At 50.1% G+C, this 25,830-nt stretch overlaps 1 protein-coding gene across 3 annotated transcripts; it reads left to right on the plus strand.

Annotated features, from left to right (window-relative positions):
- C11H19orf12 (chromosome 11 C19orf12 homolog) lies at window positions 1-25,830 on the plus strand. Of its 3 annotated transcripts, none has more exons than XM_083165347.1 (3): window positions 1-428; window positions 19,185-19,349; window positions 22,081-25,830. In XM_083165347.1, the coding sequence occupies exons 2-3, from the start codon at window positions 19,190-19,192 to the stop codon at window positions 22,344-22,346; spliced, it is 426 nt and encodes a 141-aa protein (XP_083021473.1). In that variant the 5' UTR covers window positions 1-428; window positions 19,185-19,189; the 3' UTR covers window positions 22,347-25,830. The 3 variants fall into 3 exon arrangements, with proteins under 3 accessions (XP_083021473.1, XP_083021472.1, XP_083021474.1); XM_083165346.1 differs by having other exon boundaries at window positions 12-378; XM_083165348.1 differs by having other exon boundaries at window positions 405-423.

The raw sequence follows: 25,830 nt of genomic DNA on the forward strand, positions 1-25,830 counted from the left end.
ACGTGCTCCCCCGCGGCAGCAGCGGCCCTGGCAACATCACTACCCTGCCCGCCGCAAGCACACGATAACTGAGGAAATGCCGGGTGCGTCGTATGGGTGAACGGAAACCGAAACTGGACCGCCGCTGCTCCTGCAGGAGGAACTCGGGGTTCAGGTGTCCCGGACTGAAGAGCGCATGCGCAGCGGTCCCGGCCGGTGACATCATATTTGCGCTCCGACATCTATGTCATTAACATGTGACCAGCTGACCGCCAATGGAATCTTATACCGCGGTGCCCCGTCCCCTTGATCTATCACATGGGCTGAGCTGTGCAACTGTCACCTGCCAAGTTGGAGAGTGACTGAGGGGGACTTACAAGAGGGGAGATACACTTCATTGTAACTATATACTATATATACTGTTATAGGGGAGAGAGATACAGTGTAATGTAACTATACTATATACCTTTTATATTATATACTGTAATATTATAGGGGAGAGAGATACAGTGTAATGTAACTACACTATATACTGTTGTATTAAAGGGGGAGAAATACAGTGAAATGTAACTATACTATATGTAATGTTCTATTATAGGGGAGAGATACAGTGCAATGTAACTATACTATATGTACTGTTCTATTATAGGGGAGAGATACAGTGCAATGTAACTATACTATATAATGTTATTATATACTGTAATATAGGAGAGAGAGATACAGTGCAATGTAACTATACTATATAATGTTATATACTGTAATATTATAGGGTGAGAGATACAGTGTAATGTAACTATACTATATAATGTTATATACTGTAATATAGGGTGAGAGGTACAGTGTAATGTAACTATACTATATACCTTTTATATTATATACTGTAATATTATAGGGGAGAGAGATAGTGCAATGTAACTACACTATATACTGTTGTATTAAAGGGGGAGAAATACAGTGCAATGTAACTATACGATATACTGTTATATACTCTTCTATTATGGGGAAGAGAGATACAGTGCAATGTAACTATACTATATGTACTGTTCTATTATAGGGGAGAGATACAGTGCAATGTAACTATACTATATAATGTTATTATATACTGTAATATAGGAGAGAGAGATACAGTGCAATGTAACTATACTATATAATGTTATATACTGTAATATTATAGGGTGAGAGGTACAGTGCAATGTAACTATACTATATACTGTTATATTATATACTGTTCTATTATGGGGAAGATAGATACAGTGCAATGTAACTATACTATATATAGTGTAATATTATAGGGGAGAGAGATACAGTGCAATGTAACTATACTATATACTGATATATATATATATATATATATATATATATATATATTATATATATATATATATCAGTATATAGTATAGTTACATTGCATATATATATATATATATATATATATATATATATATATGTCCAGATGAGAGCAGCACTTCCTCAACCAATCAAATAAGTCAGGGTGCCATCCATAACCCCTCAGGGTCAGCATATAGGTCCAGTCGGCGGCACTCCCCAAATAAAGATATTCTCATAGGCAGAATTCAACGTTTCGAACCTTTTTATTAGCGGTTCTTCATCAGGATGTACATCCTGATGAAGAACCGCTAATAAAAAGGTTCGAAACGTTGAATTCTGCCTATGAGAATATCTTTATTTGGGGAGTGCCGCCGACTGGACATTATATATATATATATATATATATATATATATATATATATATATATATATATATATACTGTTATATCATAGGGGAGAGAGATCCAGGTTGAGTATCCCTTATCCAAAATGCTCGGGACCAGAAGAATTTTGGATAACGGATTATTCCGTATTTGGAATATTTTTATGAGTTTGAATGAGGTATCTTAAGGTATCTTTCATTTATGTTGTATAAGCACATGAAATACACACAAATATATTTTATTTGTGCATGAAACAAGGTTTTAAAACATGAAACAAAGTTTGTGTACTATCTCGGACACTGAAGTTGAATGCCAAGCAATCATGTCCTTGCACATATTTAGTGCCAGTTACAGATGAAGCCAGTAGGCTTTTAGCAAAAAATAAATATATTTTGGAGGCTATGGTTTTCGGAATTATTTGGATAACGGATATTTGGATAAGGGGTACTCAACCTGTACAGTACAATGTAACTATACTATATAGTGTTATATTATATACTGTAATATTATAGGGGAGAGAAATACAGTACAATGTATCTATACTAGTTTATACTGTTCTGTTATATACGTAATATCATGCAGGATACATGACTGATACACTGTAATGTAACTATACTAGTTGCACTGTTCTATTATATTGAGGAGAGCACTAATACATTGTAACTATTATTGTGTCCTGTTTATTATCATAGAACTGATACATTGTAGCTACCACTCCTACTGCAATGCTTTGGACACTGCCAAACAAACATACTACCAATCTCTCATCTCTTCTTCTGCCACCAACCCTAAGCCACTTTTTAACACAATTAAATCTCTTCTGTACCCCCCACCTCCTCCCCCACCAGCTACCATCAGTGCACAAGAACTTGCCTCCTACTTTAAGGACAGGATAGATAACATCCGATATAAAAATGGTATGCTCTTCCACAATCTCTAACCCTCTTTCTTCCCCACGTGAACTCTCTGGCACTTTCTCTTCATTTGAGCCCACAAATGAAAAGGAAGTATCCACACTCTTCTTATTCTCCTACTCTACTCCCATCTTGATCCAGTACCTGCACAAGTCATTAAAAATCTATCTCCTGTGCTTATTCCAACCTTAATTAAAATCTGCAATCTCTCTCTTGCTACTGGTACTTTTCCTTCTCTGCTCAAACATTCAGTGATTACTCCCATTCTGAAAAAAACACAATTCTGACCCTAAAGGCCCCCATACATAGAGCCGACTTGTCCTAAGGACAAGTCGGACCCTATTCTCCTCCGAGCCGCCCGGCAGCTCCCCGGGAGGCTCACCTACGATGAGGACTTTGATGTGCCATTTTTCATGTGATAAATCGCATGCGATTTATCACATGTATAAAAAATATCAGTGAGCTGCAGGGCGGTGAGGAGCAGTGGGGGCGGGCGTCTGGGGAGGAAGAAGCAGTGGGGCAGCAGCGCGTTACCAGATTGGGGCGGGCGGCGGTGACCATCAGTGACAGTGTCACTCTCCACTGTCCAGCGCTAGCGGGCGGGCAGCCGCGGCTATTACATCTTTAAAATAACGTGTCAAATGACTGCCCGTCTAATGATTGGCTGAGATAGAGCACTCTCAGCCAATCAGTGGCCTCCCTTCGCGGCCGCTGATTGGCTGAGAGTGCTCTATCTCAGCCAATCATTAGCCGGGCAGTCATTTGACACGTTATTTTAAAGATGTAATAGCCGCGGCTGCCCGCCCGCTAGCGCTGGACAGTGGAGAGTGACACTGTCACTGATGGTCACCGCCGCCCGCCCCAATCTGGTAACGCGCTGCTGCCCCACTGCTTCTTCCTCCCCAGCCGCCCCCCCACTGCTCCTCACCGCCCCGACTGACCTACATCGGATGTTCCGCCGGTCCGACCCCTGGGGCCGGGTCCGATACGCACGGGACCGCGCATCGGACCCGACCCCATGTCATGAAGAACCGATTTGGGCCGATTTATCGGACCGATTGATCGCAATCGGCAGAAATCGGTCCAAATCGGGTTGATGTATGCCCACCATAACTCTCCACTGAGACAGCACTGACTAAAGTGTTGAATGATCTGGTAATTGCTATGTCTAAAGGCCATTACTCACTACTTATTCTTCTAGATCTTTCTGCTGCATTTGACACTGTGGATCACACTCTTCTCCTACAAACACTACACTCCCTAGGTCTTAATGATACAGCCCTTTCCTGGTTCACATCTTACCTATCTGATCGCTCTTTCAGTGTTCACTTCTCTGACTCTACTTCCTCTTCACTACCTGTCAGTTGGAGTTCCGCAAGGCTCAGTCTTAGGTCCTCTGCTTTTCTCAATCTATACTTCCTCTCTTGGCAAACTAATCAGCTCTTTCGGATTTCAGTATCACTTGTATGCGGATGATACTCAAATCTATCTATCAACCCCAGAGTTGTCACCAGTGGTTTTGGGCCGAGTCTCTGAATGTCTCTGCGATCTCATTTTGGATGTCTTCTCGCCAACTCAAACTCAATATTTCCAAAATGGAATTACTTATATTCCCGCCAACTAAGAACAGTTACCATCCTGATATCTCCATCGCTGTTGACAACTCGACAATCTACCCTACCCCACAAGCTCGTTGCTTAGGGGTCATCCTCGACTCTGAACTGTCCTTTCTTCCCCACATTCAATCTGTCTTCAAATCATGTTAAATGCATCTAAAAAACATATCCAAAATACGACCGTATCTCACACAAGTGTTCCCTGAAAACTCACCTCTTCAGGCAACCCTATCATATTTAAGTTCTACACGCATAACCCTCTGAGGCACTTATGTATTATTTAGCTTCCCTTCTGGACTTGTAACTTGGTGGGACTGCTATGCTATTACTGGTGCCTGTCCTTGTGTTTCCCTCCTATGTCACTATAGATTGTAAGCTTGCAGCAGGGCCCTCCTACCTCCAAGTCTGTCTGTTGTTACCCAGTTTGTTCTATCACTGTCTACTATTGTAAAGCGCAACGGAATCTGCTGCGCTATATAATAAACTGTAAATAAATAACTAAATAATTGCAGCTAATATATTCTTAACCTATAGAGGTGAGCGATATATGCTGCATTATTAACCTCTAGTAGTATAGTTTCAGCGGATTTGGTATGAAATCCCGACGGTCAAAATCCCGACAAGGACAAAATCCTGACATTTAAAATCCCGACAAGGTCAAAATACCGACATATAGAATGTACAGGTGAAAAAGTGAACATGACTTTTGTTCGAAAGGTCGCGAGGTCGACATGGGTTTTTTCACTGGTTTTTGACCCGAATGTCGACACAGTCGGAAGTGAACCGCAGCCCCTCGCATCGCTCCCTTCACTCGCGATGCTGCGCTCGGCACACTATTTTATTCTCCCACCACGCCCTAGTGGATGGTAGGGCATGAAATACCGCCTGTCGGCACATGTCGACTCAAAAAACAGTGAAAAAAACCCATGTCGACCTCGCGACCTGTTGACCAAAAGTCATGTTGACTATTTCACCTGTACATTCTATATGTCAGTATTTTGACCTTGTCGGGATGTTAAATGTTGTGATTTTAAATGTCGGGATTTTGACTGCATCCCGTTTCAGCATATTCCGCGGCACCTTACAGTTGGCCGCAAATGGTAAAATGAGTAATAGCACCCTGCTCACACACTTGCAGACAACAGGAGCAGAAGTGGATTGGCAATAACAGTCACAGGGAAGGTGGTGTGGGTGTGTTAGAGGGTAGATGGTGGCAGGCTGGTGGTGTGGGTGTATTAGAGGGTGGCAGGCTGGTGGTGTGGGTGTATTCAGGGGTAGAGGATGGCAGGCTGTTGGTGTGGGTGTATTAGAGGGTGGCAGGCTGGTGGTATGGGTGTGTTAGGGGGTAGAGGGTGGCAGATTGGTGGTGTGGGTGTGTTAGGGGGTAGAAGGTGGCAGGGTGTGGAAGAGGGTGGCAGCCTGGTGGTGTGGGTGTGTTAGGCTGGTGGTGTGGGTGTGTTAGGGGGTAGAGGGTGGCAGGCTGGTGGTGTGGGTGTGTTAGGGGGTAGAGGGTGGCAGGCTAGTGGTGTGGGTGTCTTAGGGGGTGGCAGGCTGGTGGTGTGGGTGTGTTAGGGAATAGAATGTGACAGGCTGGCGGTGTGGGTGTGTTAGGGGGTAGAAGGTGGCAGGCTGAAGGTGTGGGTGTGTTAGGGGGTAGAGGATGGCAGGCTGGTGGTGTGGGTGTGTTAGGGGGTGGCAGGCTGGTGGTGTGGGTGTGTTAGGGGGTAGAAGGTGACAGGCTGGTGGTGTGGGTGTGTTAGGGGGTAGAGAGTGGCAGGCTGGTGGTGTGGGTGTGTTAGGGGGTAGAAGGTGGCAGGCTGATGGTGTGGGTGTGTTAGGGGGTAGAAGGTGACAGGCTGGTGGTGTGGGTGTGGTAGAGGGTGGCAGGCTGGTGGTGTGGGTGTGGTAGAGGGTGGCAGGCTGGTGGTGTGGGTGTGGCAGAGGGTGGCAGCCTGGTGGTGTGGGTGTATTCGGGGTTAGAGGATGGCAGGCTGTGGGTGTATTAGAGTGTGGCAGGCTGGTGGTATGGGTGTGTTAGGGGGTAGAGGGTGGCAGATTTGTGGTGTGGGTGTGTTAGGGGGTAGAAGGTGGCAGGGTGTGGAAGAGGGTGGCAGCCTGGTGGTGTGGGTGTGTTAGGCTGGTGGTGTGGGTGTGTTATGGGGTAGAAGGTGGCAGGCTGGTGGTGTGGGTGTGGTAGAGGGTGGCAGCCTGGTGGTGTGGGTGTGTTAGGGGGTAGAGGGTGGCAGGCTGGTGGTGTGGGTGTGTTAGGGGGTAGATGGTGGCAGGCTGGTGGTGTGGGTGTGTTAGGGGGTGGCAGGCTGATGGTGTGGGTGTGTTAGGGGGTAGAAGGTGACAGGCTGGTGGTGTGGGTGTGTTAGGGGGTAGAGAGTGGCAGGCTGGCGGTGTGGGTGTGTTAGGGAATAGAATGTGACAGGCTGGCGGTGTGGGTGTGTTAGGGGGTAGAAGGTGGCAGGCTGAAGGTGTGGGTGTGTTAGGGGGTAGAGGATGGCAGGCTGGTGGTGTGGGTGTGTTTGGGGGTGGCAGGCTGGTGGTGTGGGTGTGTTAGGGGGTAGAAGGTGACAGACTGGTGGTGTGGGTGTGTTAGGGGGTAGAGAGTGGCAGGCTGGTGGTGTGGGTGTGTTAGGGGGTAGAAGGTGGCAGGCTGATGGTGTGGGTGTGTTAGGGGGTAGAAGGTGGCAGGCTGGTGGTGTGGGTGTGGTAGAGGGTGGCAGGCTGGTGGTGTGGGTGTGGCAGAGGGTGGCAGCCTGGTGGTGTGGGTGTATTCGGGGGTAGAGGATGGCAGGCTGTGGGTGTATTAGAGTGTGGCAGGCTGGTGGTATGGGTGTGTTAGGGGGTAGAGGGTGGCAGATTGGTGGTGTGGGTATGTTAGGGGGTAGAAGGTGGCAGGGTGTGGGTGTGGTAGAGCGTGGCAGTCTGGTGGTGTGGGTGTGTTAGGGGGTAGAAGGTGACAGGCTGGTGGTGTGGGTGTGTTAGGGGGTAGAAGGTGACAGGCTGGTGGTGTGGGTGTGTTAGGGGGTGGCAGCCTGGTGGTGTGGGTGTGTTAGGGGGTAGAAGGTGGCAGGCTGGTGGTGTGGGTGTGTTAGGGGGTAGAGGATGGCAGGCTGGTGGTGTGGGTGTGTTAGGGGGTGGCAGGCTGGTGGTGTGGGTGTGTTAGGGGGTAGAAGGTGACAGGCTGGTGGTGTGGGTGTGTTAGGGGGTAGAGAGTGGCAGGCTGGTGGTGTGGGTGTGTTAGGGGGTAGAAGGTGGCAGGCTGATGGTGTGGGTGTGTTAGGGGGTAGAAGGTGACAGGCTGGTGGTGTGGGTGTGGTAGAGGGTGGCTGGCTGGTGGTGTGGGTGTGGTAGAGGGTGGCAGGCTGGTGGTGTGGGTGTGGCAGAGGGTGGCAGCCTGGTGGTGTGGGTGTATTCGGGGTTAGAGGATGGCAGGCTGTGGGTGTATTAGAGTGTGGCAGGCTGGTGGTATGGGTGTGTTAGGGGGTAGAGGGTGGCAGATTTGTGGTGTGGGTGTGTTAGGGGGTAGAAGGTGGCAGGGTGTGGAAGAGGGTGGCAGCCTGGTGGTGTGGGTGTGTTAGGCTGGTGGTGTGGGTGTGTTAGGGGGTAGAGGGTGGCAGGCTGGTGGTGTGGGTGTGTTAGGGGGTAGAGGGTGGCGGTGTGGGTGTGGCAGCCTGGTGGTGTGGGTGTGTTATGGGGTAGAAGGTGGCAGGCTGGTGGTGTGGGTGTGGTAGAGGGTGACAGCCTGGTGGTGTGGGTGTGTTAGGGGGTAGAGGGTGGCAGGCTGGTGGTGTGGGTGTGTTAGGGGGTAGATGGTGGCAGGCTGGTGGTGTGGGTGTGTTAGGGGGTGGCAGGCTGATGGTGTGGGTGTGTTAGGGGGTAGAGAGTGGCAGGCTGGCGGTGTGGGTGTGTTAGGGGGTAGAGGTTGGGCAGCTGGTGGTGTTAGTGTGTTAGGGGTAGAGGGTGGCAGGCTGGTGTTGAGGGTGTGTTAGGGGGTGGCAGGCTGGGGGTGTGGGTGTGTTAGGGGGTAGAGGGTGGCAGGCTGGTGGTGTGGGTGTGTTAGAGGGTGGCAGGCTGGTGGTGTGGGTGTATTCGGGGGTAAAGGATGGCAGGCTGTGGGTGTATTAGAGGGTGGCAGGCTGGTGGTATGGGTGTGTTAGGGGGTAGAGGGTGGCAGATTGGTGGTGTGGGTGTGTTAGGGGGTAGAAGGTGGCAGGGTGTGGGTGTGGTAGAGGGTGGCAGCCTGGTGGTGTGGGTGTGTTAGGGGGTAGAAGGTGACAGGCTGGTGGTGTGGGTGTGTTAGGGGGTAGAGGGTGGCAGGCTGGTGGTGTGGGTGTGTTAGGTGGTAGAGGGTGGCAGGCTAGTGGTGTGGTAGAGGGTGGCAGCCTGGTGGTGTGGGTGTGTTAGGGGGTAGAAGGTGGCAGGCTGGTGGTGTGGGTGTGGTAGAGGGTGGCAGCCTGGTGGTGTGGGTGTGTTAGTGGGTAGAAGGTGGCAGGCTGGTGGTGTGGGTGTGTTAGGGGGTAGAGGTTGGGCGGCTGGTGGTGTGTGTGTGTGTGTTAGGGGGTAGAGGGTGGCAGGCTAGTGGTGTGGGTGTCTTAGGGGGTGGCAGGCTGGTGGTGTGGGTGTGTTAGGGAATAGAATGTGACAGGCTGGCGGTGTGGGTGTGTTAGGGGGTAGAAGGTGGCAGGCTGAAGGTGTGGGTGTGTTAGGGGGTAGAGGCTGGCAGGCTGGTGGTGTGGGTGTGTTTGGGGGTGGCAGGCTGGTGGTGTGGGTGTGTTAGGGGGTAGAAGGTGACAGGCTGGTGGTGTGGGTGTGTTAGGGGGTAGAGAGTGGCAGGCTGGTGGTGTGGGTGTGTTAGGGGGTAGAAGGTGGCAGGCTGATGGTGTGGGTGTGTTAGGGGGTAGAAGGTGGCAGGCTGGTGGTGTGGGTGTGGTAGAGGGTGGCAGGCTGGTGGTGTGGGTGTGGCAGAGGGTGGCAGCCTGGTGGTGTGGGTGTATTCGGGGGTAGAGGATGGCAGGCTGTGGGTGTATTAGAGTGTGGCAGGCTGGTGGTATGGGTGTGTTAGGGGGTAGAGGGTGGCAGATTGGTGGTGTGGGTATGTTAGGGGGTAGAAGGTGGCAGGGTGTGGGTGTGGTAGAGCGTGGCAGTCTGGTGGTGTGGGTGTGTTAGGGGGTAGAAGGTGACAGGCTGGTGGTGTGGGTGTGTTAGGGGGTAGAAGGTGACAGGCTGGTGGTGTGGGTGTGTTAGGGGGTAGAGGGTGGCAGGCTGGTGGTGTGGGTGTGTTAGGGGGTAGAGGGTGGCAGGCTGGTGGTGTGGGTGTGGTAGAGGGTGGCAGCCTGGTGGTGTGGGTGTGTTAGGGGGTAGAAGATGGCAGGCTGGTGGTGTGGGTGTGTTAGGGGGTAGAGGGTGGCAGGCTGGTGGTGTGGGTGTGTTAGGGGGTAGAGGGTGGCAGGCTGGTGGTGTGGGTGTGTTAGGGGGTAGAGGGTGGCAGGCTGGTGGTGTGGGTGTGTTAGGGGGTAGAGGGTGGCAGGCTGGTGGTGTGGGTGTGTTAGGGGGTAGAGGGTGGCAGGCTGGTGGTGTGGGTGTGTTAGGGGGTAGAGGGTGGCAGGCTGGTGGTGTGGGTGTGTTAGGGGGTAGAGGGTGGCAGGCTGGTGGTGTGGGTGTGTTAGGGGGTGGAAGGCTGGTGGTGTGGGTGTGTTAGGGGGTAGAAGGTGACAGGCTGGTGGTGTGGGTGTGTTAGGGGGTAGAGGGTGGCAGGCTGGTGGTGTGGGTGTGTTAGGGGGTAGAGGGTGGCAGGCTGGTGGTGAGGGTGTGTTAGGGGGTAGAGGGTGGCAGGCTGGGGGTGTGGGGGTGTTAGGGGGTAGAGGGTGGCAGGCTGGTGGTGTGGGTGTGTTAGGGGGTGGCAGGCTGGTGGTGTGGGTGTGTAAGGGGGTAGAAGGTGACAGGCTGGTGGTGTGGGTGTGTTAGGGGGTAGAGAGTGGCAGGCTGGTGGTGTAAGTGTGTTAGGGGGTAGAAGGTGGCAGGCTGATGGTGTGGGTGTGTTAGGGGGTAGAAGGTGACAGGCTGGTGGTGTGGGTGTGGTAGAGGGTGGCAGGCTGGTGGTGTGGGTGTGGTAGAGGGTGGCAGCCTGGTGGTGTGGGTGTGTTAGGGGGTAGAAGGTGGCAGGCTGGTGGTGTGGGTGTGTTAGGGGGTAGAGGGTGACAGGCTGGTGGTGTGGGTGTGTTAGGGGGTAGAGGGTGGCAGGCTGGTGGTGTGGGTGTGTTAGGGGGTAGAAGGTGACAGGCTGGTGGTGTGGGTGTGTTAGGGGGTAGAGAGTGGCAGGCTGGCGGTGTGGGTGTGTTAGGGGGTAGAAGGTGGCAGGCTGATGGTGTGGGTGTGTTAGGGGGTAGAGGGTGGCAGGCTGGTGGTGTGGGTGTGTTAGGGGGTAGAGGGTGGCAGGCTGGTGGTGAGGGTGTGTTAGGGGGTAGAGGGTGACAGGCTGGTGGTGTGGGTGTGTTAGGGGGTAGAGAGTGGCAGGCTGGCGGTGTGGGTGTGTTAGGGGGTAGAAGGTGGCAGGCTGATGGTGTGGGTGTGTTAGGGGGTAGAGGGTGGCAGGCTGGTGGTGTGGGTGTGTTAGGGGGTAGAGGGTGGCAGGCTGGTGGTGTGGGTGTGTTAGGGGGTAAAGAGTGGCAGGCTGGTGGTGTGGGTGTGTTAGGGGGTAGAAGGTGGCAGGCTGATGGTGTGGGTGTGTTAGGGGGATGAAGGTGGCAGGCTGGTGGTATGGGTGTGGTAGAGGGTGGCAGCCTGGTGGTGTGGGTGTGTTAGGGGGTAGAAGGTGGCAGGCTGATGATGTGGGTGTGTTAGGGGGTAGAGGGTGGCAGGCTGGTGGTGTGGGTGTGTTAGGGGGTAGAGGGTGGCAGGTTGGTGGTGAGGGTGTGTTAGGGGGTAGTGGCTGGCAGGCTGGTGGTGTGGGTGTGTTAGGGGGTAGAGGGTGGCAGGCTGGTGGTGTGGGTGTGGTAGAAGGTGGCAGGCTGGTGGTGTGGCTGTGTTAGGGGGTAGAGGGTGGCAGGCTGGTGGTGTGGGTGTGTTAGGGGGTGGCAGGCTGATGGTAGAGGGTGGCAGGCTGGTGGTGTGGGTGTGTTAGGGGGCAGAGGGTGGCAGGCTGGTGGTGAGGGTGTGTTAGGGGGTAGAGGATGGCAGGCTGGTGGTGTGGGTGTGTTAGGGGGTAGAGGGTGGCAGGCTTGTGGTGTTAGGGGGTAGAGGGTGGCAGGCTGGTGGTGTGGGTGTGTTAGGGGTAGAGGGTGGCAGGCTGGTGGTGTGGGTGTGTTAGGTGGTAGAGGGTGGCAGGCTAGTGGTGTGGGTGTGTTAGGGGGTGGCAGGCTGGTGGTGTGGGTGTGTTAGGGGTATAGGGTGGCAGCCTGGTGGTGTGGGTGTGTTAAAGGGAAAGAATGTAGCAGGCTGTCGTTGGTGGAATGTAAGGAGGACACATTTTGCACCCTTGTCTAAAAGCCCCCATACACTAGCCGATTTTGGTCAGATTTCAGCCAGATCAGTCGGATCTGGCCGAAATCGGACCAAAATCGGCTAGTTTTGATGTCCCCTCAGATCCGATGCGCGGTCCCGTGCGCATCGGATCTGCGTCGGGTGGTCGGACCTGCTGCACGTCCGACCACCCGACTTGGGACCTAGTGGGGCGGCGCGGCGGTAGAGGGAGCAGGGGGGGCTGGGGACGCTGCGGGGGACACAGGCGGCATAGAGCCGGGCAGGGGGAGCCGGCGGGAGCTGTCAGTACGGAATTAAAAAAAAAAGCCCATACAATGAATGGGCGGCCTGTGATTGGCTGAGCGCTCTCTCAGCCAGTCAGCAATTGGCTGAGAGAGCGCTCAGCCAATCACAGGCTGCCCATTCATACATAGCAGCAGCGGGGACGGGCAGCGCAGTGGCGGCTATTATATTTTTAAAATACTTGTCAAATGACCGGCCGCTCTCTGATTGGCTGAGAGCTCTCCGGCCAATCAGAGAGCGGCCGGTCATTTGACAAATATTTTAAAAATCTAATAGCCGCCACTACGCGTCCCGTCCCCGCTGCTGCTATGCGTAAGTACACTGCCCGGCCAGGTCAGCAGCGCTCACCGCACCCGCCGCCCGCCCCCACCACCGCTGGCCGCCGATGCCCGCCCCCTCCGCCGCCGCTGCCCGCCCCCACTACTACTCACCGCCCTGCAGCTTCCCGGGTTTTTTTTTTACATGGAATAAATCGCATGCGATTTATCCCATGTAAAAAATGGCACATCAAGTGCCAAATTGTATGTGAGCCTCCCGGGGAGCTGCCGGGCGGCTCGCAGGTAAATTGGGTCCGACTTGTCCCTAGGACAAGTCGGCCTAATGTATGGGGGCCTTAACTTTAAGACACCACTTCCAGCTGTGGAACTGTACAGTGGGTATTGGTGTGCGGGTATTGGTGTGCAGGTGGTGGTGGTATTGGTGTGCTTGTGGTGGTTAGGTGTGTTAGGGGGTAGTATTGGTGTGTAGCGGGTGGTGGTATTGGTGTGTGGGTAGTGATATTGGTGTGCTTGTGGTGGTTAGGTGTGTTAGGGGGTAGTATTGGTGTGTAGCGGGTGGTGGTATTGGTGTGTGGATGAAGCAGTGAGCTGAAGCTTTGCCTAAAATGCTGGAAGACCTTGCACCGGGCCTGGCTATGAGGGGGCAGAGCAGGTAAACTGTTATAAATGTGTTATATCATATGGGAATGAGAGGCAACTTGCAAGCTCAATTGTATTTATGGGTGGCCAGGGATACCAGCAGTCAGACGACCAACAGTGGCATCCCGATGATTAGAATCTTGAAGGGGGCTGGGAAAGTATCGCCCCCCACGGGCTAACCCTTTCCCTAGTGCCTAAACCTAACCATCCCCTCCCACAGCTTCACTATGGGTCATCCCTACCCATAGTGCTAACTACCCCCTCCCATAGCCTAATTGTTACCATCCCCCTAGTGTCTAACCGTACCTAACCATGACCTCCCGCACAGCCTAACCCTTCCCCTAGTGCCACACCCCCTCTTTCAGCCTATTGGGGCCTTACACACGTAGCAATCCCTGGGCATTTTGTAAACAGTCTCATTAGATTGCTTAGAAAATGCCCCAACATTGCTCCGTGTGTAGGGGCCATAGCAATAGTGATGCGGAGCCCTAAGCCAGGTTCAGGGCCAAGTTCTCACCGCAGAACACTGGCCCTTCCAGATCACTCAGCAGCACATTGCTGTGCCGTGCTGTGTGCTGAGCATTCCGAACATTCTAACATCACTCAGAATGCTCATCTCCCTGTGTGATCACAGATGCTTTCTATACGCGCATGAGCAGTCCGCAGATAATTATGGGGCGCATGCACTTAACTGCTACATCTGAAGCAGGCCCCTTGTATTCATAAACTTTATTTCTCTTACATTCTTATGGGATACAGGGAAGTCGTTCAAGACGATGGGGAAAAGAGGGTATCCGTAGGAGACAGGCACATATAAAACTTTATACAGGGTGTACTGGCTCCTCCCCTCTGCTCCCCTCCCTCTAGTCAGTTTAAGAAATGTGCCTCAGGAGAAGCACGCATCAGGAAGAGCTCCAGAGAGTTTGTCTTCTGTTTATTTTCTTTAATATTTTGGGGCTGCTGTTTTGAATTCAACAGCAGTCCTGCGTCGTGGGAGACTGGGGGAAGGTTTCAGCTGCAGGCCACTTCATAGTACCGAGCTGTCCCTGCCACAGGACCACTGTCCTGCGTGGGTGATGTTACCGCGGGCATTGCTCTGCAGTGCGCATACCCCTGGCATGCTGCACACCCCAAGTCCAATCTGAAGACGTCGTGTGTTGAGTACTACCCCGGGGTGCGGCAAGATGGCGGCGGCGGTATCGGCGGTGCCCTGCACAGGGACTGCGCAACCCCCTGCCTACACTGGGACAGGGTACTGCCTTCTGTACTGGCCAGGGCAGTTTACCATGGGTTGGACATTTTTCGATGTCAGTCCCAGTATAAAAATGCAGGTAAGCTCCGGCGCCATTACGCTGGGCGGAGCTTACCCAGAGCGGGACCATAGCTCTGTGAGGGTGCCAAAACCTGCTTCCTGCTTCTTCCCTGGAAACGCCATTGTACTGCTCCAGACACTCCTCAGCGGTTTGGAACGGAGGGAATCTGCTAGCAGCGACAGCATCAGGTTTTCAGCGCTTGTGTACTTGTGCACTTGCCTGCATACACTGCAAAGTACTGTTAGATTACTGTACTGTATACCAGCTCTTAAAATTGGAGAGCTAAGGTTGTATGGTGTATTGGTCCCCTCCATTACCCTCTGTACACTACCCCACTAGCTTGTTAAGCTACAGACTGTGCAGATAGTACTACACATAGTAATTATCTGGGTCTAAATCACACTGCATATCCACTGTGTTGGCTCTGTGTGTGGGGGCAGATTGTTTGTTTGTCACAGTGGTGAGGAAACATACATGTATGTGTGCAGTGATAAGTTTGTGCCTGCTTCTTCCTCTCAAGTTACTTGTGGGCCATGCATTTCCCCTCAAAGTAGTGGGGTTCCCCCACAGCTTTCAGGACAGCAAAGTAGCACACAGGACAGCTCACAGGAGCCTGCCTGGGCAGCAGGGATGAAATCCATGCTAGAAACTGTAACTACACAGTTAGCTGCTACAGCAGCACAGACCCAGAGTATGCAGAGGGAGCTTGCAATCCTTTCTGCTAGAGTTGATATTATAACTCCTACTCCTGGGGTGTCTCGTAAGAGAGGTGCACCCTCCCAAACCCCTGAGTCTGGTGCAGAGGACGAGGATGAGGATGAAGAAGCAGACATGGAGGATGAGGAGTCTGATGCTTCACAGTCACTACTCCGGGGCACAGAGCCATTAATTATGGCAATCAGTGAGGTGCTTGACCATCCCATAGCTGCGTCCTCTGAAGGGGATTCTTTCTTTGCCACTCAGAAAAAACAGCAGGTTGTCTTCCCTGAGCAGACTGACTTGGAGAATACTTTTAAGGGAAGTCCACCTTCCTGCCCTCGACCCCACAGGCGCCCAAGCGTCCTTTTCCTTCTCACGCCCAGCAGTCCTTTCGGACTGGCAAATTTCGCCCAAAAGCCAGGGGTGGTTCAAATGCAGCCAGAGGCTTCAGAGCTAAATTCAGGAAGCCTTCTGCTTCGGCCACCACAGAGCGGCCATCCGGGGCAGCTGCAAGTAAACCTGCAGCATGACGGTGGGGCTCCACCAATAGCTCCGGTCGAGGTGGGTGCCAGACTGGCGTTCTCCGGCCATGTTTGGGAAGCCTCGTGCCTCAATTCTTGGGTATGGGGTCTTATTTTGCACGGCTACAAGCTGCAGTTTGCAAAACAACCACCTCACAGGTTTTAAAATCAGGCCTTTCAACGTCTCCAGTGGACCGAATGGTATTACAGCAAGCAATCCAAAAACTGGTGCAGGCCAGAGTAATAACCCCGATCCCTCCCCTAGAAAGGGGGCAGGGTTATTATTCAAATTTATTTGTAGTCCCAAAACTTGACGGGTCGGTTCGCCCAATACTGAACCTAAAATCCCTGAACCCATTCTTGACTGTAACCAAGTTCAAGATGGAGTCCTTGCGGGCCGTGATAGACGGAGGAAGGGGAGTTCTTGGCATCTTTGGATGTGAAGGATGCCTACCTTGAGCGGCAGATCCTAACAGAGAAAGGATTTCACACATCTGTCATCAAGACCATGACGAGTGCTAGGAAGCCGGTCACGGCAGCACATTATCGCCATATTTGGAGGAGATATGTAGGATGGTGTGAACAATGGAAGTTTGCTCCAGCGGAGTTTAAACTTGAACGATGCCTCATATTTCTTCAATCTGGCTTGGATCTGGGCCTAAGGTTAGGCTCTTTGAAGGTGGCTAATATCCCTGAAGTGCATACATTACTTCAAGGCGTCTTGCACATACAGCCTCCTTTTGTAGCCCCTACTCCACCATGGGACTGGGATGTTGTTCTGATGTTCCTGCGATCCTCCTGGTTCGAACCACTGGAGGAAATAGATTTGAAACATCTTACGTGGTCTTATTAGCCTTAGCTTTGGCTAGGCGGGTCTCTGAGCTGAGGGCGTTAACCTGCAAGAGCCCTTATCTGATCTTCTATGAAGACAGGGCAGAATTACGCACTAATCCGCGTTTTCTCCCTAAGGTGGTTTCGGCATTCCACTTGAACCAGGCAATTGTGGTTCATGCTAGTGGCCCTCAGTCTGAGGTTCCGACATCCTTGGATGTGGTTCGGGTTCTCCTTGTTTATATCCGGAGAACGGCAAGAATTCGTAAGACTGAAGGACTTTTTGTCTTATATGATGCCCAAAAAATCGGGCATCCTGCTTCCAAGCAGTCTATTGCACGCTGGATCTGTGCAACCATTAAACAGGCTTATGTGGTGGCGAAGCTTCCTATGCCTGCTGGGGTGAAAGCCCACTCAACTCTTTCAGTGGGGACCTCCTGGGCGGCTGCCCGAGGAGTGTTGGCCTTACAATTGTGTAGGGCCGCTACATGGTCAGGTCAACATACCTTTGTAAAATTTTACAAATTTGACGCTTTGGCCACTGAGGATACTCAGTTTGGGCAAGCGGTGCTGCGGCAATCTCCGCACAATCCCGCCCGTTCTGATGTCTTTGGTATATCCCCATCGTCTTGAACGACTTCCCTGTATCCCATAAGAATGTAAGAGAAAATAGGATTTTAATACCTACCGGTAAATCCTTTTCTCTGAGTTCTTATGGGATACAGGGCGCCCGCCTCTGTGCGGAGTTTCTGCCTGTCTCACTCAGGTGAGCCGTGGACCACTACTGGGTTCTTCCATTACCCTGTGTCCCCTTGGGGTCACAAGGGTGGAGGTTACCAAGGTAACCTTTATCATTCACCTCGTGTATCTCAGTTATTCACGAGTGTATGTTGTCACTTAGGTGACATTTCTTATCAAGTTGTCCCAGTTGGGACACAAAAGATTTACAAATGTTGTCAATAGTTGACCTATTCATAAGGCCCTGAGGCTTCCACGTGTTCTGTGTTCGCTACAGTGGCCTCTGGTTTGTTGAAAGTTATGTCTGGGTGTGCTGGATGAATCTCACCACGTTAAATATTACACATATTCCTCTCATATTGTTCTTCTCCTTTCCACAGTTTTCTATTAACTGGCTAGATGGGAGGGGAGCAGAGGGGAGGAGCCAGTACACCCTGTATAAAGTTTTATATGTGCCTGTCTCCAACAAATATCCTCTTTTCCCCATCGTCTTGAACGACTTCCCTGTATCCCATAAGAGAAAAGGATGTACCGGTAGGTATTAAAATCCTATTTTAAAGCATGCCTCACGGGACACACCTATTTAATTGCACTTGGGCACACTCTGACAATCTCCTGGGAGACATCATTGAGTGATGCATCGGGAACAGAATTATCTTGCAATAATTATTGCACAAATTGAACTTCAGCCTTGTGATTACTCTTATTGTTTCATTTTGTTACATGTAAGCGTAAGGGGGAGCAAGAAATGATGTACATATAGTCAGAATACTAGAATGTCGCTAGCAGTACAGAGCATTTCGGATGGTAGAAACCAGGCTGAGAGTATCAGCATGGATACGAGGCGAATATTATTGTGGTGTCCTATGTAACTCAATGCTGAATAATGTTTTTGTAACCTACTAGTTATGCAGGGTACACACCACGACGTGCATCGTGAGCGGGTCGTCAGTGTCTCGTCCGACCCGCTCACGGTGACGCGGGGGGGCACGACCCGCTCACGATGTGCATCGTGAGCGGGTCCGATCCGATGGCGACCCGCACCCGGCTGTATGGTCGTCATTCAGATCCTACCTGCAGCAGGTAGGATCTCAATAACGACCGACCCGCGGGACCGCGCATCGGATCGGTATCGGTCCACACTAGGACAGAAAAGGGCCCAATCAGCACACAATCTACATCCAATTGGTCGGAATTGGATCTAGATTGAGGGGATCGGGCCCTAGTCGTCCTGGTGTGTACCCAGCATTAGTAAACACCTGGAAACAAAAAATATATATTTCATAAAAAATATATGACCACTGTTTTATAGTTCTAGTGCTGCAATACATTGTGCCGGTAAAGGCATGTCCGCTACACCCTACAGCCTTGCTGGGAGTGGCGGCAGTGTATATAATAAACCACAACAGCCAAAACAGGTGGTTAATGAGTATAAGCCAAACCACGATAACAGGGAAGCAGGAAACCTACATAACATATGTCACATATATAGTAACTGTCACATGAGACAAAGTCAATAAAAAAGATGAACTCACAGAGATCAAACACCTGTTGCCCTTCTTATTAATAAAGGGGCCGATGCAGCATCGCTCGTAGCAATCCGAATTTGGCCCCAGTCCCGATGGTCCGGGTTTGCGCATGTGCATTAACCAGTGATTAGCTATTCCAGTATTCCCACCGCTTATGCTATATTTCTATCAACATGAGAATCTTGGCTTTAACGTTGATGTGCTTGGCATGTCAACGTCATCTGTGTCAACATTCATCTTGTCGATACTGATGAAGTCGACACGATTTAGAATGTTGACAAAATGACCTAGAGGTCTAGGGGTGACTTACCTGCCACAGCGGCTCTGGCAGCGATTTCTGGATCTGCCGTTGACATCCTGACGCGTTACTGCATTCCTCTGTTGCTTCAGGCAGTGCGTATTGCTAGCCCTAACCTCTATCTCACCCATTACTGCCTCCCGGTACGGCCAGCATGCTCCTGAAAATTGGGTGGCACTCCCAGCCCTGTGGAAAGGTCTGGAAGGAAATCTGAGAAAAACAAAAATCAGTCCCCCTCTCCCTTGCACCTATACAGGGATGAAGGGTGGAACAATGATAAAGTTATCCTTGTGGAGGTTTCCTTCTTATCCTGTATCACACCTGTTTTATTTCTCCTGTCCCAGTAAAGATGCCGATATACCTGGAGGACATTATGCACCTTTTGTGCCACATTTCTGACAAGCAGAAGATGAAAGCTGCTGTGAAACACTCTGCGAGGGGGGCCGTGGTCGCAGGAGCTGGAGCCTTCCTCGGGGGCTTGGTGGGAGGACCTATCGGAATAGCAGCAGGTAATATCCAACTTTTAATGACTTGAGATTGGTGCCTGAACCCTTAGGTTCTCAGCACTCTTCATCTACACCTATGTGTTACCTTAGTGGGTGCTGCACATGCTTCCATTGTACGCAGAGGTACCTCATTTTGCCGGAGTGCTGTGTCCATACCTCCCAACTTTTGAAGTTGGGAGGTCGAAAAGGGGCGTGGTCTCGTGGAAAGGGGGCGTGGCCTCACGGGGTGACGCGAAATCCGCCCACGCCCCATTTTCACCGCTCGTCGTAATATAACTTCAGCCTCGTCGCTTCTTAGGAGACACTGGCAATTCCCCCCCCCCACACACACCAACCAACCCCCCCCCCGCCCGCCCGTCTGTCCGTACTTACCGCTCGCTGGCTCTGCAGGACTTCATGCTCGGATGCTCCACTCCGCGCAGAGATGGCAGCTGCTGGATAGGAAGAGGACATCACTGTGACCGCCCAGCAGCTTGCGCACATACGCTGGAGGCACAGTGACGTCCTAGAGAGCATGGGGGCGTGGTTTATATCTCCCAACCGTCTCGGGAAGCCGGGACTGCGGTAAGCAGTACCGGGACGACGGGACATCGGCCGTAAATCGTGAATGTCCCGCCGAATCCGGGACGGTTGGGAGGTATGCTGTGTCTGATTGCAGTGCACAGTGTGTTTCGCTAAAGATTACTATTTACCGGATACTGATCAAACATTTACATTCTCACAAGTTATTTCACATGTGTAACCCCAGGTCTGCTGGGATGGTTGCTTAGTTTTGTTTTACTGATATCCACTAACCTTTTCCAAGGGCCCTTGACAGAAGTCAGATGATTCAGCCAATGAGTGCTCCACCTGGCGTGTCTATTGTATTTCATAAACCAGTGTGAACATGCGGCCTATCTAGACAATTGTCCAATAGGAAGCACCAGATTGGGAAAGATGCAAATAGTACATAGAGATGGCTTTGCGGTAACCCTCTCCACACACCTGGGACCCACCTTCTCCAAGCTTCCAAGGGAAGGGAGGGTTTATTGGGAAACCATATATCCACAAAAGGTTCTCTTGTCTAGAAAGTCAACCCTATGTTATTTCCTCTGTGCTGCTGCCTATACTCTTTTCTGCCTCGGGCCTTTGGTTGTACTGTGGGGACCGCGGTGTCTACAGATGAGGGCAGCGCCCAAAACATTCCAGACAAACGGCAATTACAGGTAGCAGAGAGAGTAAGCGATATTGGCAGGGCAGCCCCCAAACTGGGACACTACCTCACTCTGTCAGGACTTGTTCCCCACTGCAGGGACAGTTAGGAGCCATCCTGCTTCACCTTACTCTGCATTTGCGGAGTGAGTGGGTTGGGGGAGAGCCCTCGCACCAGCCAATATGATACCCGTGTCACCTGCCTGGCACCATTAGGCGGTAGATGAAATCCTTTCAGTGGGGTGTTTCCACCTTTCAGTGGGCCCCTACCATTGCATTCACTCGGGTGGGCCATCCATGACCCCTAAGGGGGTGCTGGTAGGCTTTGATAAATAAGTGATTTCCATTATATTCCATTCGTTGCTCTTCGCCAAGGAGGAGGTATGAAATCCGCGCATGTACAGACCCCTAATCATTGGTGTTGCACAGCGACACGATACATCTGTGAATTACGGCGTTCACAGATAAATCGATGGTACACACTGTGTGGACGTACCTTAATGGTCCAGGTTTTAGTGATATCCAGGCTTCTGCACAGGTGACTTAATTAGTACTTCAGCTATTTTGATTTAAACACCTGTGCTGAAGCCTAGATATCACTAAAACCCGCACTGTTATACCCGTTTCACACCACACAAATAATCCGGGTCAGTGCCTGGTCGACCTGGGTCGGTGTGTGGTGTGAAAGGGCCCTTTCGAATATCTCAGGTCCAGCAACCCGGCAATCTGACCCGAGATAAAAAAGGTGTTATTCCCAGGTTGGACACAGTTTGCTGGGCAGTGTGAACAGGTAAACTGGGTCCAGTTCCCTTCTATGGAAGAAAGCAGCAGTGTCACTTCAGTTCTGCCACCGTCTGACGTGCCACTGCTCCATCCCGCCCCCCGGATGACGTCAGCGACCTGGCAATAAGCCGGGTCTCCTTGAGCAGCTACACACTGCAAATTCCGGGTCGCTCCCGGGACGGACCCGTGTTCAAATAATAGGTTCAACCCGGTATTTGCAATGTCAAAGGGGTATTAGTGTGCCCTTGAGGAGCGAGGTTGGGAATACCTAGTCTGGTGTGTATGGGGCTTTACTTATTTCCCCACAAGGAGTGATGCCTAATGCACTAAACCAGGCATATCCAAACTATGGCCCTCCAGCTGTTGTGAAACTACACATCCCAGCATGCCTTGCCATAGTTTTCGCATTCCCTAATTGCAAAACTGTGGCAAGGCATGATGGGACTTGTAGTTTCACAACAGCTGGAGGGCGGCAGGTTGAACATGCCTACACTAGATAATAAGCTCCGTTGTTAATGATTAATGATATCGTCGGAGCTCCCAGGCGAAGGCTAAAGTGCACACACACTAAACGATATTTGAACTGCATGTACGGGGGGGGGGGGGGGGTGTAACGTTAACTATATTGAGCGTACGCCCTAAGCTATATTATAAATGCTATCACTCAGAAGGGCCAAAGTGAGCGATAACGTCTATAATATCGCCTGGTTTGTTATTAATGCCCTATTAACCCATTTCCTGCTGGTATACTCTTTTCTAGGAGGTGCGGTTGGGGGAATGATGGGGGCTTGGATGTCGAGCGGACAGTTTAAGCCTATTCCTCAGATTCTCTTGGAGATGCCGTCCATGCAGCAGCAGCAGCTCTGTGACTCCGTCTACGCAATTATCCGAAATCTGGACTGGACTGATGCAACACAGCTGGTCATGCTTGTAACAGGCAATGCCGCTTTACAGCAGAAGGTGGCAGCAGCGCTCATCGGCTTTGTGACTAACGAGCTGAAATCAGAAATCCAGTATGGAGACTAGACTACTGCTAATCCGATCTCATTACCGCACTTGTACTGGGGGCTGAAGCTCTAGCTGTGCGGAAATATATAAGGAGAGCATAAGCTCAAGGCTGACTGATGTCCTTGTAACGTGCTCTTTAGACGGAAGTTGCTGTAGAAAGTTTAGAACAGAAACTGACCATAATGACTTAATACTGACACTTATTTCCCAGAATGCACTTATATCCCTCCAAACACCTGCAACAATTATTTACCCTGCCAAACAGACGTTGTGTCCGGAGCAGAGTAGTAGCCAATACTATATATATGCAATTCTGTATAACTGACAAATTAAAAAGTGCAATTAATTCATAAATCATGGATACTACGCAGTAATCTCTGCCTTCATTGAACCCCTAGAATCGATTATGGTTCGTAAAATTTCTTATTAAAGACATTTGAATATAAACTGATAAGGTTAATGTAATAATATTCATCAATGAAAAAAAGTTTTGAGGAAAACAAACAAAAAAAAGAAAACTTGTTTTGAAGTTCAGCCATTATCTGCTATGTGGATAAGGCGGCCATGTTGTGGCCCAGTGCCCTCCTTTTTTTTATATGAACCAATCCTATTAGTGCCTCAATGATGTCAGGGTTTCCTCAGCAACCAGTGTCTAAAGACTATTGTTTTTTGGCATTCCTCTAGGAAATCACTGGCTGGTTCCCAGATATCTCTCACTCTGATAATTGCCTGAGATAACAAAAATGGCTGCCTCCAGAGGGGGATTAGGTTAAGTTAAGGTCCAATGCTATTAATACAATTCAAACATTAGTGCCTGTGGGATAGGTTATGGCTGGAAAGGGGCCACAAAAAAAATCTTGTTTTGCCACCTCTGGCCTGTGGGTCAGGGCTACCTCTGCAGAGGGTTGCTGGGTAAGGTGTGGCCTGAGAGGGGGATTTGGTGCTTCTACTGACCTACCCTTCATCTAACTACACCTATAGTGAGGGGCCGGTTGATATTGTTGATCCTTTTGTTTGGGTGCTAATGTGCTAAATAGATATTTTCCTTTTTGTTTTTAAATAACTGGAAATTTTAGTTCCCAGACTGCATCACTGACAGCACACCGTGTCCTTGGTGATCAGTCCTGGACAGTGGTTCTCAAATTCGGTCCTCAGGAACCCTTACAGTTCACATTTTCCAGGTCACCCGACAGGTGTGCAGGTGCATTCATTACTCACTGACACATTTTAAAAGATCCACAGGTGGAGCTAATTATTTCACTTGATTCTTTGAGGAGACCTGCAAACCATGCACTGTGTAGGGTCCTGAGGACCGAGTCTGAGAACCTGTGGTCCAGGAGAACCCATCGCCCGGGTGCACTTTGTACTCCTATGGAGGTCGCAAAATGAATGTTGATGTTCCCCCCCAGAAGCCCATTCACTCTGGAGAAATTATTGAACCCACAGAGCCATTTATGAGCGATTGCGTCTTCCTGGCCCGTCGTCCTCCAGCCCACACACCCAGCAGGAGAGAGGTGAGGCTTGGGGACAGCCAGCCAGGAGCAAGCTTTGCACTCTGATAGCGGACTTGCCTTGTAGGTCCCACACTATTCACGCACCCAGGCGCCTCTCTCCTGATGTGATATCACTCAAACACCCAGCTTGCTCAAATTCATATAAACCAAATAAAATACACTGCCATGTATCACCGTCACATGATCCCACACTAGTGCCACAGTCCAGTCACTGATCAGGACACTTGGGATACACTGACCGGTCAGACGATGCCTCTGGTATATCTATGTATACATGACCATGGCCCTGAGCATAATAAATGTCAGTCCTAAAACCATATAGTCCCCATGGTTGAGCCTTTAAAGTCTTCTCCGCACGTTACCAATATACTTATGTGACAATATAAATATTCCCATAACCTACTGTGCTTTAACCTACGGAATACCAGATCTGCCTGTACATCCACCCAATAGAGCTGGAACTTTTATACTGTGTGATTGAGTGATGCTGCCCCCCCCCCTACCCCGCCCCCATATTCCTTTAGCGCTGTGGTTCCCAAACTCTGCATTCCACCACCCTAACAATCCAGGGCTTCAGGATGTCACAGGTGACTTCACTAGCACCTCAGTCAGTTTGATTGTATTATCTGTGCATGAACATGGATATCCTTGCAACCTTGGGTGCTTTGAGGACTGAGTTTGGGAAATTCTGCCTTTGTACAAGCACAAACCATCTGATCATCGTTTACAAATCATAATTAGCACATTGTCTTCATTTAGGATTTAGAAGCTTTCTGCCTGAAGTTTGTCTGTGTCCTACAAACCCATGCGTCACGTGCAAATCCCTACATACATATCAGTATAACCAAAATACAGTGACTACAATCTTGGGTAGAGTTGCCGATGACGAGGATGATTTGGGGGTCACTAATTAGACTGTGAAGTTATAGGCAGGTAACGTTGAAGTATTGTTGATGAGAATGCTGCTTTATCCATATTTATTTCAATTCCCCTCAATAAATCATTTGGAAATCACCATTACATTTTATTCTGCCTTATGACTGAAATACAGGAATTCCTTTTGCTATTCATTAACAGAATCTGGTCTGAACGGTGTGATCACAGCTTGGGCCTGGTTCAGACCCATTTGCACGACTGCAAATTATCTAAAGACCACATATGCAGGGTGGCGTTTACCCGCTCGCTGGAATTAGTACTCTGCTACTTGTTCTTTGGGAATTGTAGGTGCAAACTCTTTAGGGATTGACCCCAGGTTTAGAAGTCATTGTGCAATGGTCTTGATAATGAACGAATTGGGACTGGTGCTAAACTCTGGTCATACTGATTTGTTTTTAATTGCCTTTAAGAGACCAATTGTGTATTCAATTTTTATATACATTTGCAGTCCCCCAAATTTCCATCTCGATCCATTGAAGCGCGTGCTCTATTAGACACAATCGTTTTGACTATGCATACCAGGCATCCCCATGGGAACGATATATCAGTCTGGTTGGTTCTGCTAGATTAAATTAACTTTTGTCTTTTGCGGGATGGTACATGAGCAATTTAAACTATATTTTTATACATCATCTATATCCACGTTATTGGCCAATGTGGTGAGATTTTATTGCAAAAAAATATATTACTGCAGTTTAGCAAAGTGAATCGGTTCACTGGTCCTTTCATTAGAAGCAGTTGTATTTAAACGCAGCTTTAGTAAGTCCTGTATTTCAAACAGAAGGCAGCAGAATAAAACATAATGATATATTGATTTGCAAATGCATGTTATCAGTTGGGCAATACAAATAATTCAGTTCTCATTTTTTGACTCATGTAGACTCAGGTTTGCTGTTGACCTCTGTATTATTTTTTGTCTCAACCAAGAATGTCATAAATTGATTTTTTATTTTTTTTTGTGCTTTAGATATACTGGTAGAAAATATATTTTATTTTATGATGTTTGGTGAATAATGTTGTTTTGTATCATTTGATAAATCAATAAATGCAGT

The sequence above is a fragment of the Crinia signifera genome, chromosome 11, assembly GCF_055691185.1.
Source record: "Crinia signifera chromosome 11, ASM5569118v1, whole genome shotgun sequence".
Taxonomy (NCBI): domain Eukaryota; kingdom Metazoa; phylum Chordata; class Amphibia; order Anura; family Myobatrachidae; genus Crinia; species Crinia signifera.